Source organism: Sapajus apella, unplaced genomic scaffold (assembly GCF_009761245.1).
Source record: "Sapajus apella isolate SASKATOON/1434 unplaced genomic scaffold, GSC_monkey_1.0 scaffold19, whole genome shotgun sequence".
NCBI classification, from domain to species: domain Eukaryota; kingdom Metazoa; phylum Chordata; class Mammalia; order Primates; family Cebidae; genus Sapajus; species Sapajus apella.
The window spans coordinates 29,622,755-29,639,350 of NW_022436959.1; the positions used below are offsets into that span (position 1 = coordinate 29,622,755).

Consider the following 16,596-nt stretch of genomic DNA (forward strand, 5'->3'; position numbering starts at 1 on the left):
ATCACAAAGCATAATGGATGGATGTAATCTCTGACTGCAAGCAAAGCACCAGGGAGGTTTAGATACTCAAGCCATTAGCCAGCACTTGATTTCTCTTAGATACTGTTTTATTTTGGAACTAGGACTCTTCCGATTTCACATATCAAAAAAAAAAAAAAATGCTTCCTTAACTTTTCTTTAGTTTCAGGGTACATGTGCAGGTTTGTTATACAGATAAATTGCGTATCATGGGGGTTTTGGCGTACGGACTGTCATCCAGGTAATAAACATAGTACCTGATAGGTAGTTTTTTGATTTCAATCCTCCTCCAACCTTCCACCCTCCAGTAAGCCCTGGTGTCTGTTATTCCTTCTTTATGACCATATGTACTAAATCTTTAGCTCCTACTTATAAAGTGATAAAATGTGGTATTTAGTTTTCTATTCCTGTGTTAGTTTGCTTAGAATAACGTCTCTAGCTCTATCTATGCTGCTGCAAGGGACATGGCTGCATAGTATTCCATGGTGTATATGTACCACATTTCCTTTATCCAGTCCACCACTGATGGGCATTATAGTTGACTCTATGTCTTTGCTATTGTAAGTAGTGCTTATTATTCTCTAAGTTAGCTCAGCAATGCCTTTAAAGATCATACTCAGGCTCTCCCTAATTTTCCTACTGTTCATATCAGTCCACTTCCTAGGTCCTTTCACACCGATGTACTTGCTCTTCCCATACGCTCCCTGTACTTATCATACTTACCAGTCTCTTCACCCTAGTTTGTTTTTTACTCTCAGTCTACAACCTGGAAGGCTTCCCTGCAATCTTCATATATTAAATCTTGCAAACTTTAAAGGATGGGCTTAAATGGTAACTTCTTCCTGAAGCTCTCCAGTTATCTTCAGATAGAAGTAATGTTTCCCACTTTGAAAATTCCTAATTCTTTCCTTATATAATAGTCCTAATTCATGTTGGAGGTTTAGATGTGTTTCAGAATGCAGAATGTTTTGGGATTTTAGAAAAATAATAAAGAGCAAATATGTACACTTCAAGGGAAGTCTGAAACACCCTGTAATCCAACTTGTTAATATTTCTGCAGTGAAACATAAATATTCACAAATAAATAAGAGAAATAAATATCTTAATAGCCTCACATCAATTCTGAAGAGGTTTTGTGGCCAAATGAAATTACTATCATTTCATTTTTAAAAGGCATAGGATTTTCAGAACTTTTTAGAGACTTTGAAATGACAGATAAGGAATTGTAGACCAGTATTTATTTTCTAGAAAATATCACCAATTTTATATTCATTATCTATGTTTATTGTATACCATAAGCTCCAAGAGGTTCTCTGATTTATTCATCTCAGCATCTCAGCCTTATCTTAATGTATCAAGTAAAATCAGTGCTCAAATAAGTATTATATATAAAGAAATTATTTCTGAAGCAAATATGGAAAAAAATTCTATAACAAATATTGAAAAATGTTAATATTTGACAAACCTGAGTGCTGACTATTCATTACATTAGTCATCATAACAAAGAGTTTGAAATGTTTTAAGATTTTTCTTCAAATTCTAGGAAATCATTTTCTCTTCTAACTTACCTCAAAAATAGAAAAGACTGAGAAGCTGATATCCAGCAAAAAGGAAGACTGCCCACGTATAAGAAGGCAAATAATCCTTATAGCTTCCTGAGGCTTATGGTCCAAAAAATGTGTTACATTTAATTATTTCTACTTATCTCAGCTCACATATATATATGACTTATTTATGCTACATTTTACCTCCTTGTTCTCTCATTGTTGTAGATATTCCAAATTGTTATTTTCTGTTTATTAGGACCAGAGTAACATAAAAGAGTGATCAGTATGCAATGTATAAAATGAAAATCCTTGATTAAAATTTAAATCAAAACTACATTTAAAACATTAAGTATTGCTTTCATTTCTTTTAAAAAAAAAAAGCATCTAGATGGAAAAATAATTGCTAAACTAATGATACCAGCAAGTCTTTCATAAATGTTAATGTAATGATAAAGCAGGCTACTTAAATGAACAAGATAATACAGAAAATGAACAAGATGCAGAACAGAATTATAAAATGTCTGCACTAGAAAAGATCTCCAGTCCATAGGAAGGTGAAAGTAACTCTCAGTGTCACAGAGTGAATGTCACAGAGCTAGAATTAAAACAGACATTTTGACACTCTATCCAGTTCATTATTACCTGTGTACCAAATACCCAAAATGATTTTAATTAAAAATTTTGGCTTGATATCATTTTCAAATTAGGTAAAGAGCTAGAATAATTCCAGCCACCAGGTATAAGATAATATATTTGGTTATTTACTATTCTCAAAAATTTTTTATGTTTACTATAAAGAATAAAAAATAATCTTAATATTTCTAACCATTATAAAATATAGGCTGGGCATGGTGGCTCATGCCTATAATCCCAGCATTCTGAGAGGCTGAGGCAGGGGGATTGCTTGAGAGTTCAGGAGTTCAAGACCGGCCTGGGCAACAAGGTGAAACCCTGTGGTCCCAGCTACTTGGGAGGCTGAGGTGGGAAGATCATCTGAGCCTAGGAGGCAGGAGGCAGAAGGCAGAGGTTTCTGTGAGCCAAGATCACGCCACTGCATTCTATCCTGCACAACGTAGTGAGATCCTGTCTCAAAAACAAAACAAACAAAACAAAACAAAAAAACACTATATATACATAAAATTTACTAGGTAACTGACAAACAGCATCAAAACCTAGAAGTCAAGGGACCTGACTTCATTTCTAGGTTAATACTTTCTGTATGTATTTTCTTATTATTTTTTAATTATTATTATTATTTTTTTGGAGATGAAGTCTTGCTTTGTGGCCCAGAATGGAGTGCACTGGCGTGATGTTAGGTCACCGCAACCTCCACCTCCCTGGTTCAGGTGATTCTCCTGCCTCAGCCTCCTGAGTAGCTGGGACTACAGGTGCGTGCCACCACGCCTTGGTAATTTTTTGTATTTTTACTAGAGACGGGGTTTCACCTTGTTAGCGAGGATGGTCTAGATCTCCTGACCTCGTGATCTGCCCACCTTGGCCTCCCCAAGTGCTGCGCTTATAGGCATGAGCCACTGTGCCTGGCCAAAAAACTTTTTTATAGAGATGGGGTCTCACTTTTTTGCCCAGGCTGGTCTCAAACACCCAGGCTCAAGTAATCCTTCTGCCCCGGCCTCTCAAAGTGCTGGGATTACAGACATGATCCACTGCACCTTACCCTTCTGTATGTATTTTACAGGTAGGTTGTGAAGATGAAATAAGAAATGTCAAAGTGCTTTAATGATGTCAGAAGTTCCTTAGGAATACAAAGTATCTGTTAATAAGGCGGGTAAACTGACTTTTAAATAACCAAATTTGAACAAAATCCCCTTGAAACAGTGATAAGAAAATGCTAATATTTTAAGATTATTTCATATATAAGCTATTCTCACAAACTTTAAATTGGTCAGAACTTGTGAAATTACCTAAAGCATCAATAGATATAGATTTTACTTTTAATGTACATATATCATAAATTATAGGAACATAAAAGTCTTCAAGCTAGGAAACTGCCCTTTCTTAGAAATAATAACAAACTCAAGCGAGTTTGTATTTTATTTGCAACATTAACTCAATTATGTAAGAATCATTCAGCTCATAAAAGTATTTTGTAGAATTAGGTCATACCAGGACAGCTAGAAACTGGTGTTCCCATATTAATGAGACAAAGTGCACATCGAGGAAGGGGTTTTCGACAGCCAGGACAACTTGTGACTTTAGATTTCGTTGGTGAGCCACTCACACCATACTGACTAAAGCCTCTGCCCTGATGAGGCACAGCTGAACAGCTGTAGGAGATTGACTTGCCACAGAAATTGCAACTCACAAACACCTGCAAAACAAATAAAAGAAGAAATAAATGTAATGCAAATCATAATGGAATGCTAAATAATTTAGTTTGGTCCTAACAAATTATTTTAAAATACTTTTTAAAAACTTTGTGTTTTGAAATTTATCTGCTAAGCTCGACTAGCTCTCATTTAAAATCTTTGTTTAGCCAATACATTTTTTGGGTACTTCCTTGTTAATATATTTTTACTAACACCACTGAAATTAGTGGAAGAACTCAAACTTTATAGACTCCAACATTTTAGAGATAACGACTTCAGAATTTACACTAGGGCATTATAAAATATCTCAATATGACTTCTAAACCAAAGCTCAGAGATGTAATCTTCTGGACAAAATTTTCCTATAAAGAAAACACTGTTTCTAAGACTAAAAGGAGTTAACAATCTTACAATGGTAGTTAAATTTTTAGAATAATAGCAATAGCTGTTAATTTTGTTTTTACAGTAAAGTGCTAAGACTCTAAATCACTTATCATATAGACTAGTAATACGTACTACCATGTAATGCTATTTTACCAATATTCTGGTTTTAATATAAGCACTTTCTCCAGTTCCTAAAGTAAGAAAATAGCACCATCCAGTGCTCATATTGAGGATAATATTTAATATCTGAACTAAGACATAGTGATTTAATGTGATATAACTTATGTGACAACAATCTCATTTTTTTAAACTAATGCTTAAAAAAAATTTCCATGTGTAATCACACATATAGATATAGGTAATACTGCTAAAGCCTGGAAACACCCAAACCTGACATACTGAACATATACTAGAAATATACTGGGAAACTTCAGGCCTGCTGTGGTTTGTTCTATCTCAGACTAAAGTTGAAGCCACTGAGATGATTGTTAGCAAGAAGCAGAACAAAAGGAAGATTAAGAACAAAGTTCAATCTAGAATAAAGGCTTCAACAGGAATTCAATATAAGCAAAATAATGAGCTAATAACTTATTAAATTGAACATCAACATATTACAATTTGATTTTCTCCAAAAGAATGTACTTACTTGTGCTAAAGGCTTGGAACTGGGATCCAACTTACTCCTGTGAATATCAAATTCAGCTCGTTTATGCCAAAACCTCCAGGCATCTAATAAATTTCTATAATTTTCAATCCAGTATTGAACCCTTTCATCTTTAAGAACATCTAAAGGTGAACCCTAAAACAAAAACATGAATTACTTCAATTGTTTAAAGTCTCCCGGCTGGGCCAGAGACTTCTGGGTAGCATGTAAGTGTGAGTTACACACAAGAAATAGGCATCTCCCTCTCTCTTTTTTTTTTTTGCCAAAAGCTGGCTCCTCAAGGAGGATATAGAAAAAATTTATGGAATCTCCATTAATTTATCTCAAGTTGGGTTCCACTAATGACATAAATATGTACTTTATATATCATACCTGGTCAGGGAAGTGTAATTCGCTACCTTTTAGTTAAGTTTAAGAAAACAGAACTTTGTGGTTAAATGATGAATACCCTTTGTCCCAGCAATAAAAACCTCTAGGTTCACAAACTCTGTTTACTATTAAATCCAAATGTAATACAGGCTGGGCATGGTGGCTCAAGCCTGTAATCCCAGCACTTTGGAAGGCCAAGGTAGGCGGATCACTTGACATCAGGAGTTCAAGACCAGCCTTGCCAACAGGGTGAAACCCTGTGTCTAGTAAAAATACAAAAATTAGCCAGGTGTGTGGCAGGCGCCTATAATCCTAGTTACTCATGAGGCTGATGCCTTAACCTGAAGGTGGAGGTTTCAGTGAGCCAAGATTGTGCCACTGCACTGCAGCCTAGGTGACAAAGTGAGACTCCATCTTAAAAAAAAAAAATCCAAATGCACACCAAAACTGCTTAGTCACATTTGAACTAATAGCTTGGTCCTTCCTATCTAGCAACGCATGGTAAACTGAGATGCTGCTTTTCTGTTTATCTGTATGTTAAACCTGTCTATACTAACTCTTGCCCTCAATTAAAACATACATATTTTGCCTTGAAAATAATAAAACAAGAAAAAGCAAAACCAAATACCTTCTTAGCTCTTTTGACCCTAGCCACAGTTAAAAGCAACACTTTGTTTTAGTTAAATTTAGAGTTCTTTTCATTAAGAACTTCAAGTTCTTGCCAGTAAGAATTTTCCTAAAGTTGTATTTTCCCCAATAGCTGTGATATTCCAAATTTCATCTATGCCTGCTTTAGGTTTTCTTAAAAGACTTTTAGCCCTGTCCAGGATCTCTTCCTTAATTTTACATGATGGAGAAAAGAGAAAAAGTGTCCACTTCTAATGATGCTTTGACATCAATCTGAAGCTGAGTTTTCTCAGTCCTACTTGAGAGACAAAAGTAAATTTCAGAGAGAACCTGGCATATATCTTACTTATGAAAAAAAAAAAAAAAAGAACAAAAATCCATAACAGCTAATACAATCTTTAGACATCCAATCAAACACTAAAGCAGCCTATCTTAAATCTATTCAATTTGGTGTTAATTACCAGAGTTAAATTTAGCTAAAAGAACATATGAAACACTTAGCTTACAATTTCATTTCTTAAAAAATAGAGGTCTACTCTACCCCTAATTATGACCAACTGGGCAGAACTAAGTACAAAATTAGCATATAATCCCAGGTTTAAAAAGAAAATTCACAGAAAAATAACATGTTTTCATATCTCATTCTTTCCCCTTATATGGCAGGAAGGAGATAAACTAAGAAAGAATTTGGTCAATATATATACAGTAAGTCTTTTCTAGATCCTCTCCAATAAAGCCTAATATCAAGCCCCATGATCTGTAAAGAAAACAGTTCAGAGATTGAGTCTGACCAAATTAGAAGGGCTTGGGAAAACAGTGTTTTGATTAGTGGAGACATAAGGAATCTGAACCAAGAAATGTAAACCAGGGGGCTCCAACCCTCAATATACCCCCGGGTACATGGCCTGGTACAAACTGGGTCACACAGCAGGAGGTGAATGGCAGGGCAATGAGCGAAGCTTCATCTGTATTTACTGCTGCTCCTCATTGCTCACATTACTGCCTGAGCTCTGCCTCCTGTCAGATCAGTGATGGCATTAGATTCTCATAGGAGAGTGAACCCTACTGTGAACTGCACATGTGAAGGATCTAGGCTGCATATTCCTTACGAAAACTGAATGCCTGATGATCTGTCACAGTCTCCCGTTCTTAGATGGGACCATCTAGTTGCAGGAAATAACCTCAGGGCTCCCACTGATTCTACATTATGGTAAGTTGTATAATTACTTCATTATGTATTACACTGTAATAATAATAGAAATAAAGTACATAAGAAAGACAATGTGTTTGAATCACCCCTAAACCAACCCCCTGGTGCTAAAAAGCCCTTGGTGCTAAAAGGTTGGGGACCACCGATGTAAACTATAACAAAGTTAAGATTCTGTAACTGAAAAGCAAAAATAATTGAAATGAACAATTCCCTGGAAAGTTTAACAGCAGATGGAGGTGATGGACAAGTCTATAAGTCAACAGAAATCAATGAATTTGGGCCAGGCACGGTGGCTCACGCCTGTAATCCGAACACTTTGGGAGGCCGAGGTGGGAAGATCACTTAAGGACGGGCATTTAAGACCAACATGACCAACATAGTGAAACCATGCCTCTACTAAAAATACTAAAAATTAGCCAGGCATGGTGGCATACGCCTGTAATCCCAGCTACTCGGGAGGCTGAGGCATGAGAATCACATGAATGCTTGAATCTGGGAGGCAGAGTTTGCAGTGAGCCAAGATTGTGCCACTGCACTGCAGCCTGGGTGACACAGTGAGACTCTGTCTTAAAAAAAAAAAAATTAACCAATTTGAAGAATACAGGGGGAAAAAAACATGGATGGAAAAAGAATAGAGCCTCAGGCACCTATGGACACTATAATGTGGTTTAATACATATGTAGTAAGAGTATTAAGAAAAATAAGTTTGAGGTAGAAAAAAATATTTAAAGAAATATCATCCCTGAACTTCTCAAATCTGATGAAAAATAGACTTGCAGAGTCAAGAAGCTCAGTAAACCACAAACAGGATAAAAAGAACAACAACCAGGCATATTAAGGTCATACTATTGAAAAATCAAAGGCAAAAAAAAATCTTGGAAGAAATCCAAAGAGGCTGTCCTACATAAAAATAATAGAAAACATTTTATTGATGGTTGCAAGGCAAACAAGTTTACTTAAACATTAAAAATCAGGATTTAGGCTGGGCATTTTGGGAGGCTGAGGCGGGCGGATCGCTTGAGGTCAGGAGTTAAGACCAGCGTGGGCAACATGGTGAAAACTCATTTCTATCAAAAACACTAAAAATTAGCCAGAGGTGGTGGTATGAACCTGTGGTCCCAGCTACTTGGGAGGCTGAGGTGGGAGGATCGCCTAAGCCTGGAGGCTGCAGTGAGCCGAGATCCACCCCACCCTGGGTGGGTCTCAAAAAAAAAAAAAAAAAAAAAACAATGCATAATGGAAACAAGCATAAGAACAGCTGACTTCTCATCAGAAACAACAGAGGCCAAAAGACAATTAAACTGTATCTTTAAAGTGTTGAAAGAAAACGTAAGGGTGAAACAGACATTTTCAGTTATAATTTGAGAGAATCCGTCACCTATATTACAAGGAATACTATAGGATTTATAGAAAGGATAAAGAATGGCAGGAATGATAAATAAGTGAATAAATATAAAAGCCCATATTTTCTTTTCATAATTTACATAAAAGACAAATGACTTAAAAAAAAACACTATATGTTGGAGTATATAATATCTGTAAAAGTAAAACATATGGCAATAGGACAAGAGAATGGATGTGTAAATGAAATCACACTCTTGTGACATTTGTGAAGCAGGAAGTAAAACCCAGAAACAATCAATGTGATCTAAGAAAGGATAAAGTAGAAAGCATGTGTCAAATGTGAAATGTGAAGTATGAGAAGGTAAAATGTTGACTTTGATGAGTTAAGAATGCTTATTGTTAGACCTAGGGCAACATTTTAAAAAAATAATGAAAAGGGGTATAGTTAAAAAGCCAGTAGAGACAATGAATGAAACATGGAAATATTAACCCAAAATACAGTAGAAAAGGAACATAAGAACAAATGGAAAAAGGACAAACAAAACAGAAAACAAATAGCAAGATGGTAGACTTAACCTTGACCATACAAACGTAAATGAAGGAAACACTCCAATTAAAGGCAGCAATCATCAGACTGGATTTTTAAAAAGCAAGATCTGATTACGTATTGTATGCACTTTAAATATATTTTATAAATCTTGGTAAGAAGTTACCCATTTGCACTCTGTAGCTATCGATAGCCATATATATATATATATACAGTTTAATTTAAAAGACATAATTGTATTTCAGTGAGAAAAAATGTTATAGAAGGATATTTTGTCTTCCATGGGCAGTGGTTTGATACATTAGGTAAGTTTACTTTGTGGTCTGTTTGTGGGCCAGTATCTCTATGTATGCACAAGAAGGTACCGTGGGAAAGGGGGCATTTTCCTGTGTTTACCCAGTACACAGTATGCTACCATACTGTGATATGAGGATGAGGGCAGGAAAGAGGAAAGTACCAACACCATGTAAGGATAAGATCAGCTGGAGGGCTACAGGAAATCTCAGGAGAATACTCTAAATTTTACCTTATTTCCAGCAAAAGTAAAGTAGAGAGCAACCTTTGCCTGGAATCTGTTTTTAATCACTGGACAGTAAAAACTGAGAAAATATAGATAAATTGGTTACCCCAAATCACCCCCATTGATAATAAAAAGAGAAAATGAAAGCTGAGAGCTGTGGTATATTGACTTCAGCACTTCAAGTGAGACTGTAGTTCAGATCAGGAAAAGGCAATCTTTCTTGTAGAAGATGCAGTTATGTCAACAACTGGAGAAACTGAAGAGAGGTTTCTCTTTTCCATTTTAACTTTACATAAATTCACATGCAGTCAAGACCGGCCGTTCTCAGATTGAAAGGAAAAACTGGAAAACTCAAGGAAGAGACTTAGGGACAGTAAGATAGGCACAAGTCTTCAGCAGATCAACTCATTAGGTTAAAGTTGAATGCCTTCTAAAGATGCTAAGCAGGCAAAAGTGCATACTTATTTTCAACTAAGGAAAGAAAACAGAGAATATTATTACTTTTTAAAAGCTGCTGTCAAACTGCACTGACCTGTAACATGCAGTAACTTGCTGTTTGAACATCTCCAGTTCTATCAACATAACTCTCCATTAAGTCCACTCCATCTTTAGTAAGGCCTGTAAGCAAAATTCCTTCCAAATTTCCAGCTTCTTTCATTTCATTGGTCAACTTTTCGATGTATCTATTTAACTGGAATATTCAAAATGATTTTTCTAAAGCAATGTTTCACTATATATTTTGTAGTTCAAAATACTATGTTTTGAACAATTTCATTCCTAATGGAAAACATTTTAAAACAAAAGCCTTTACTAAAATATACATGTGTAACTAAGAAGTCTGCATCTATTACAAATTTCAAAGCAGTATCTATAATCATTTAAAATATTTTAAAAAGGCATTTACTATGTTGATAATTAATCCAAAAAAGAACTACAGATGGCTTACTATTTTAAAGAGAATTGTCCTGATTATTCTGCAAAGTGTTTGCTGCCTATCATAGTAGTATATAATAGAATCCCAAATTTGAGTTGGAAGGGAACTTCAAGATCATCGAGAATAACCATCTCCTTTAAGTTTTCCCTGACTTTAACCCACCCCAAACAAACTCTAGCCAAGATTCCTCCATATTTCCCCAGAACATTTTCATTATTATAGTACTTAGCACATAGTATTACTATTTGTTTACATGCAATTCTCCCTCACCATATGCATAGCACAGACATTTAACATTGTTTAATGTATTGAAAATGAGGAACCCTTTTATAGCATCACTGAGATCTACTAACTAATCTTACCCTCCAAAGAAGAAATATACTAAAATATTAAGTCAGTATTCTAAACAAATACATTTAGTTATGGTAAACATTTTCAAAATATTTTTTGAAGATTTACATATCAATATCACACATATATAACTATAAAGACTAGCTTCTTACAATAATTGTGACAATAAATATTAATCACTTCAAATGTAGAACTAAATCAGTTTTCACCTGAGTATCACTAAGGAATTTGCAAGCAAATGCCACTCTGTCACGTACTGCAACTTTGTTTTCATACTGGAAAGAACAGAAAAGGCAAAAAGTTACTTCTAGGTGCACTGAGTTTTAAAGCTTTATAGAGACTAAATGTTTTCTATAAATAAAATGGAATATATGTATTTCCAAATTTATTAATAAGTTATCATATATATCTTGCAGAGCCATTAATTGCCTGAGATGCCTTTCTTGATGTAACTCTCAGAAAACTCAGCAATAAGGTTTTGTCCTTGTAAAGTAAAAATTTACCTTTTAAACACTGATGAAATTCAGTTTTAAAAAGTCTAGGTCAGTCTTATATAACTCCAATATAAAACATAAGCAACAATGTACAGTATATCAAATTTAATATGCCACATAACCATTCCATCATAGAAATTAATTTTAGACAACTAAGGAAATCTTTCCTTGGCTACTGAGTTAATCAATAGGTCTTAAGAAATTTGTGATTGGCTATACCAGTACACAATTTAGAAGAATACCAATATATGCTTCCAACTACAAAGTGACAAGATTTAAAACATAGACATTCTTGTGGCTAACGTTGTTATACGGGTGGTTTGTAGCAAAGATTTCAGAGGCATTACAATAACTAAAATTTTTGTACACTTGTCAATATCATGAAACACTTGAAATATATTTACTACAAATGTAGAAAGGTACAATTAATTCTGTGATTTGTAAAAATAATTTAAGGGTGGAAAAAAGATCCAATTTCCATTGAAGTCATCCTATGAAAGTTTTCCTTTTTTAAACATAAGATCACTTCAGTTGACGCCTATCTTAGCATGTTTTTTCTATGATAAAACACGTTTCTGCCCTAAAGAGAGAACATATTTCATATAACTAGATTTAACTCTTAGATTTAGTTGCATATGTTACAAAATTTTGATCTGGAAAGGGTTAAAAATATTATCTGTCCCATATTATATCTCAGAGAACTAATACTAAAAAAATTAACTGAATGGCTAAGGTAAATAGGGCAGAGCAAGGAGTCCGGCCTGTATTTTCGGACTTCCCAATTCAGTACTTTCCACATTCTTAACTAACATTTTTTTAACTGAGCAATATTAATTATAATTATTTACACATAAGGTATAACTAAATACATAGTTGAAACAGCTTGGAGATATAAACTTATTACTGAAGATGACTGTTATCTAATAACTTAAATTTATGTATAAGAAAAGAAGGGTACTGGCACTGGGTGCGGTGGCTCACACCTGTAATCCCAGCACTTTGGGAGGCCAAGGCAGGTGGATGATTCAAGGTCAGGAGTTCGAGAACAGAATTGGTATTTTTGGCCAATATGATGAAACCCCATCTCTACTACAAATACAAAAATTAGCTGGCATGGTGGCGCATTTGGGTAGTCCCAGCTACTCAGGAGGCGGGGCACGAGAACTGCTTACACCCAGGAGATGAAGGTTGCAGTGAGCTGAGATTGCACCACTGTACTCCAGTGTGGGCGACAGCGAGACTCCGTCTCAAAAAAAAAAAGGGAAAACAAAAGAACGCAGGTTCTTTTTTCTTTTTTTTTTTTGAGATGGAGTTTCGCTCGTTACCCAGGCTGGAGTGCAATGACACGATCTCAGCTCACCACAACCTCTGCCTCCTGGGTTCAGGCAATTCTCCTGCCTCAGCCTCCTGAGTCGCTGGGATTACAGGCACGCGCCACCATGCCCAGCTAATTTTTTGTATTTTTAGTAGAGACGGGGTTTCACCATGTTGCCCAGGATGGTCTCGATCTCTTGAACTCGTGATCCACCCGCCTCGGCCTCCCACAGTGCTGGGATTACAGGCGTGAGCCACCACGCCCAGTCAGAAGGCAGGTTCTTATTATGTTATTCTCATTCCAGGCAGGTTCTTATATATGTTATTTCTAGATATGTATGTTATTGCTTACTAAATGAAAAATGAAGTCACCCTACCAGAATCACTGTCAACTTTAACAAGTTTATTAATGCAACAGTATTTCAAAAACACTTACAGTAAATATAATTGCATCTCAAGACTGCAATACTGAAAATCATTTTATTTTCCTATTCCCAAATAGATAATGCATATACTTATAAAGCTAAGATTCTCTCTTCATTTAAATTTTGAATATCACTTTGCTTATGCAGCCCACTCCAATTATGTACTTATTATGGGTCACTTAAAATACAGAAATTTAATATTTAAACAATATCCATCTTTATCAATTCAGAAGTTAACAATCCACTTATCTAGTCTCTATCATTCTCTAACGCTTCCTGAAAGATTTTTTTTTCCAAGATACATTTAAAATCTTCTGTTTAACAAAAAAGATTAATTATAGTTAAAAAATAAACAGTCTTAACATTATATATTAATTTGAAGAGGTCAGAAAATTTCAATAATAATTTATTAAAAGTAATAAAATACATGAAGTACAAAATACACATTTATTAAAAATTTCACTAAGCTACTCCAACAAAATACATATTTTTATAAATTCTTAGGGACAAGCATTTAAATCACTTATTCAAGAAATGTATATTTGATAAGAAATGCTATAGTAGCAAACACAGAAATAAATTTCAATGTAGAAAGCTCTTCTCATTGTTAGAAAGAAGCCAAGTAGTGCAAAGAAAGTTGCAGTACCTAAAACCCAACAGCTAAAACTGAAAAGCAAATTTCACTTCATTTTTTCTTTCCCCATTTTGTGATAAAGAACCTATTTGATAGTGTTGTGATAACAGATGGCTAAAACAGGAGAAAAAAAAACCACAAAGACAAAATAAAAAGTTGAAAGAGTCTACTGTAAGTACTATTGTCATTCCAAACAGGAACGACAAACACTAACTGAGACAAGATGTATGGTCACCTCCACCATAACTGATAAACTAATCATGAGTTGTTTTACTTAACTAAACATACACACACACACAAACAAACACACACACGTGCACAAGTGCACACATAGTGTATTCAAACAGTAAATATATTTTTATATTAACATAGTTGTAGATTTCTACAGCTCGGTTCTTAAGCTAAAGTATAAAATCTTTATTCCTTTTATATCTGTAAATTACAGTATTAACACCATAAAAATCAAATCCAGTTTGATATCAGTTAACTAACCCTAGGATGGGAATCACACTCAAAAAGAGCTGCTCAAAAAAAAGCCCAAGATGCCTTATTTTAAATAACATGTATCAAAATACTTTATGCAACAGACATTTGAAAATTTTAACAAAGTTAGATAAAAACTCCTATCTTAATTCAAAGGAATATCTCACAAAACAAGTTTAGCTTACCAAAACTCCATCATAAGATCCTGCTTCACTTGTCAGAAATGCAAACATGACACACAAATACGGGTTGTTTAGTTGTAATCGCAGTGTGCTACACATTTCTCTCCAAAGGGAGTTCTTCTCATCCGTATAACCCGATAAAGCCATTGCTACCACATTGAGATTCAGATCTCCTGCATATTAAAAACAGCCAGCTAATCAAAGTGATCGAAAGCTTAATCTCTCTTCTACATTTCTTAAAACATAAATAGAAATCAGAGGGTGACTTTTACCCTCAGAAAAATGAGCCCAGAGAATAAGGGTTTTGGGTTGCTTTGCCTATGGATTAGCCATTCTTTTATTTCTTTACTTTCTTAATAAACTTGCACCTTACTCAAAAAAAAAAAAAAAAAAAAGGCTTTTGGGTTTTGATTCAGATTGGAAAATTTGGCAAAGACAATCAGCAAAACATTTTCTGTTCTTAGAAAACTCATGCCCATGTGTGCAAACTCTGTGCAGGTGTGCAGAAAAGCAGATCTTTTAATTTTCAAGTTCTCATTCCAGGCAGGTTCTTATATATGTTATTCCTATATATGTTCCTATATATGTATGTTATTGCTTACTAAATGAAGAAAAGTGAAGTCACCCTACCAGAATCACTGTCAACTTTAACAAGTTTATTAATGCAACAGTATTTCAAAAACACTTACAGTAAATATTATTGCATCTCAAGACTGCAATACTGAAAATCATTTTATTTTCCTATTCCAATAGATAATGCATATACTTATAAAGCTAAGATTCTCTCTTCATTTAAATTTTGAATATCACTTTGCTTATCCAACCCACTCCAATTATGTCTGCTGCTTTCCACCAAGTGGCAATGCAAAGTGTGGGAATCAATATTTCAACATTTTAATTATAGTATTACACTTATAATTTTTCCAGGACAAAATGAACTATAAGAATTATCACAGAACTGCATTTAGACACATTTGCAACAAAGCATTTGTTATCAATAGTCTATTAAACATTTGTTCTTAGCAGTTTCAATGCATGCTGATAAGCTGCTAATCGGGCCTTCAGCACTACGGCTGCCTAGTCTTCTAAGTTCAGCTTCAAAAGAGAAAACTAAATTTTCTTTTAACTTTCACTCTTAAGTATTTTCTACATTATAGAAGTTTTCTTATTCTATTTCTTCATTCTAATCTTTTGATTTCTTTTCCAAACAAAGCAGTGTTTCCCACTTTATGTTCTTAACAGCTTTATATTCCTCATTTCTGTAAACATTTTCCCAAGTTATTTCATGCTTGCTTCCTTTACCTAATATATTAAATTAGATTTAAGGTCTTTTAAAATAAAAATAAAACTAGCAAAGAGATTATCTTAGAATAATTTACTTCTAAATGGAAAGGAATGTTTGACTCAGAGACGTCTTCTCTTCAGTTCTTAAAATCACTGGAAAGATACACTTTCCTTATTGTTAGTATGGGTGTTTAAATCAACCACCAAATTTTCCAGATACACAAGATAGGAAGGTATTACCCTTTCAAGTTACAGCAAAATTATAATTAGAAATGGCTTTAAATATCAATTCTTTTTTCCATCATCACATATTCTTCTGTACTCTTAAATGGGGAAGAGTTTTGTTAGAGCAAAGGTAAAGAAAAAGATATCAGTCTGAGCAAAACATTAACTTTTTAAACTTTTAGACTGCAAAAAAATATATTACTGTGAATTTCATGTTTTCCTCTATGCTACAGTTGAACTATAATGGTTTTAAAATTGACCAGCAAGTAAGAATTCAGTATTCCGAATATTCAGAAAAATTTTTTTAGGTGTACTAAAACCCAACAGCTACATATATTTTAGTTATTTTCAATTGAAATATTCCTGATAAGAAAAAAAAAACACAAGGTTTTGGAATACGATTTGTTTCTCTGAGGATTCTCCGGCAAAATGCCAGAGTAAAAAACCTTATTTCTTTCTTTTTAAAAAATACTAAATGAAAACTATATTTTAATCGCCAGACTCAAGAAGCATTTTTGAAGATCAAAGTATGCTTTTTATAAGAATTTGTATTAGCCTACATAAACGTGTCATTCAGAGATTCCTAAAGGTCAAACCACCATCCAAAAAAATATAAACTAAAACACACTCAAATATGTATCATAAAAATACCTGCAGGCTAAAGTAATCCTAATCTTTAAGGAAATATATTTTTTAAAATGTATGTGAACTAT

At 34.3% G+C, this 16,596-nt stretch overlaps 1 protein-coding gene across 5 annotated transcripts in view; it reads right to left on the reverse strand.

Annotated features, from left to right (window-relative positions):
- MIOS (meiosis regulator for oocyte development) overlaps window positions 1-16,596 on the reverse strand; it is a 41,751-nt gene that overhangs the window by 4,889 nt on the left and 20,266 nt on the right. For 4 of the 5 annotated variants that reach the window (XM_032287134.1, XM_032287135.1, XM_032287136.1 and 1 more), the window contains 5 exons: window positions 14,378-14,547; window positions 11,052-11,117; window positions 10,090-10,248; window positions 4,923-5,075; window positions 3,690-3,894 (listed from right to left, as the gene is read on the reverse strand). In XM_032287134.1, the coding sequence (XP_032143025.1) occupies window positions 3,690-3,894; window positions 4,923-5,075; window positions 10,090-10,248; window positions 11,052-11,117; window positions 14,378-14,547 (753 nt within the window). The remainder of the gene's footprint in view (window positions 1-3,689; window positions 3,895-4,922; window positions 5,076-10,089; window positions 10,249-11,051; window positions 11,118-14,377; window positions 14,548-16,596) is intronic. The other variant, XM_032287138.1, reaches the window with a different exon arrangement.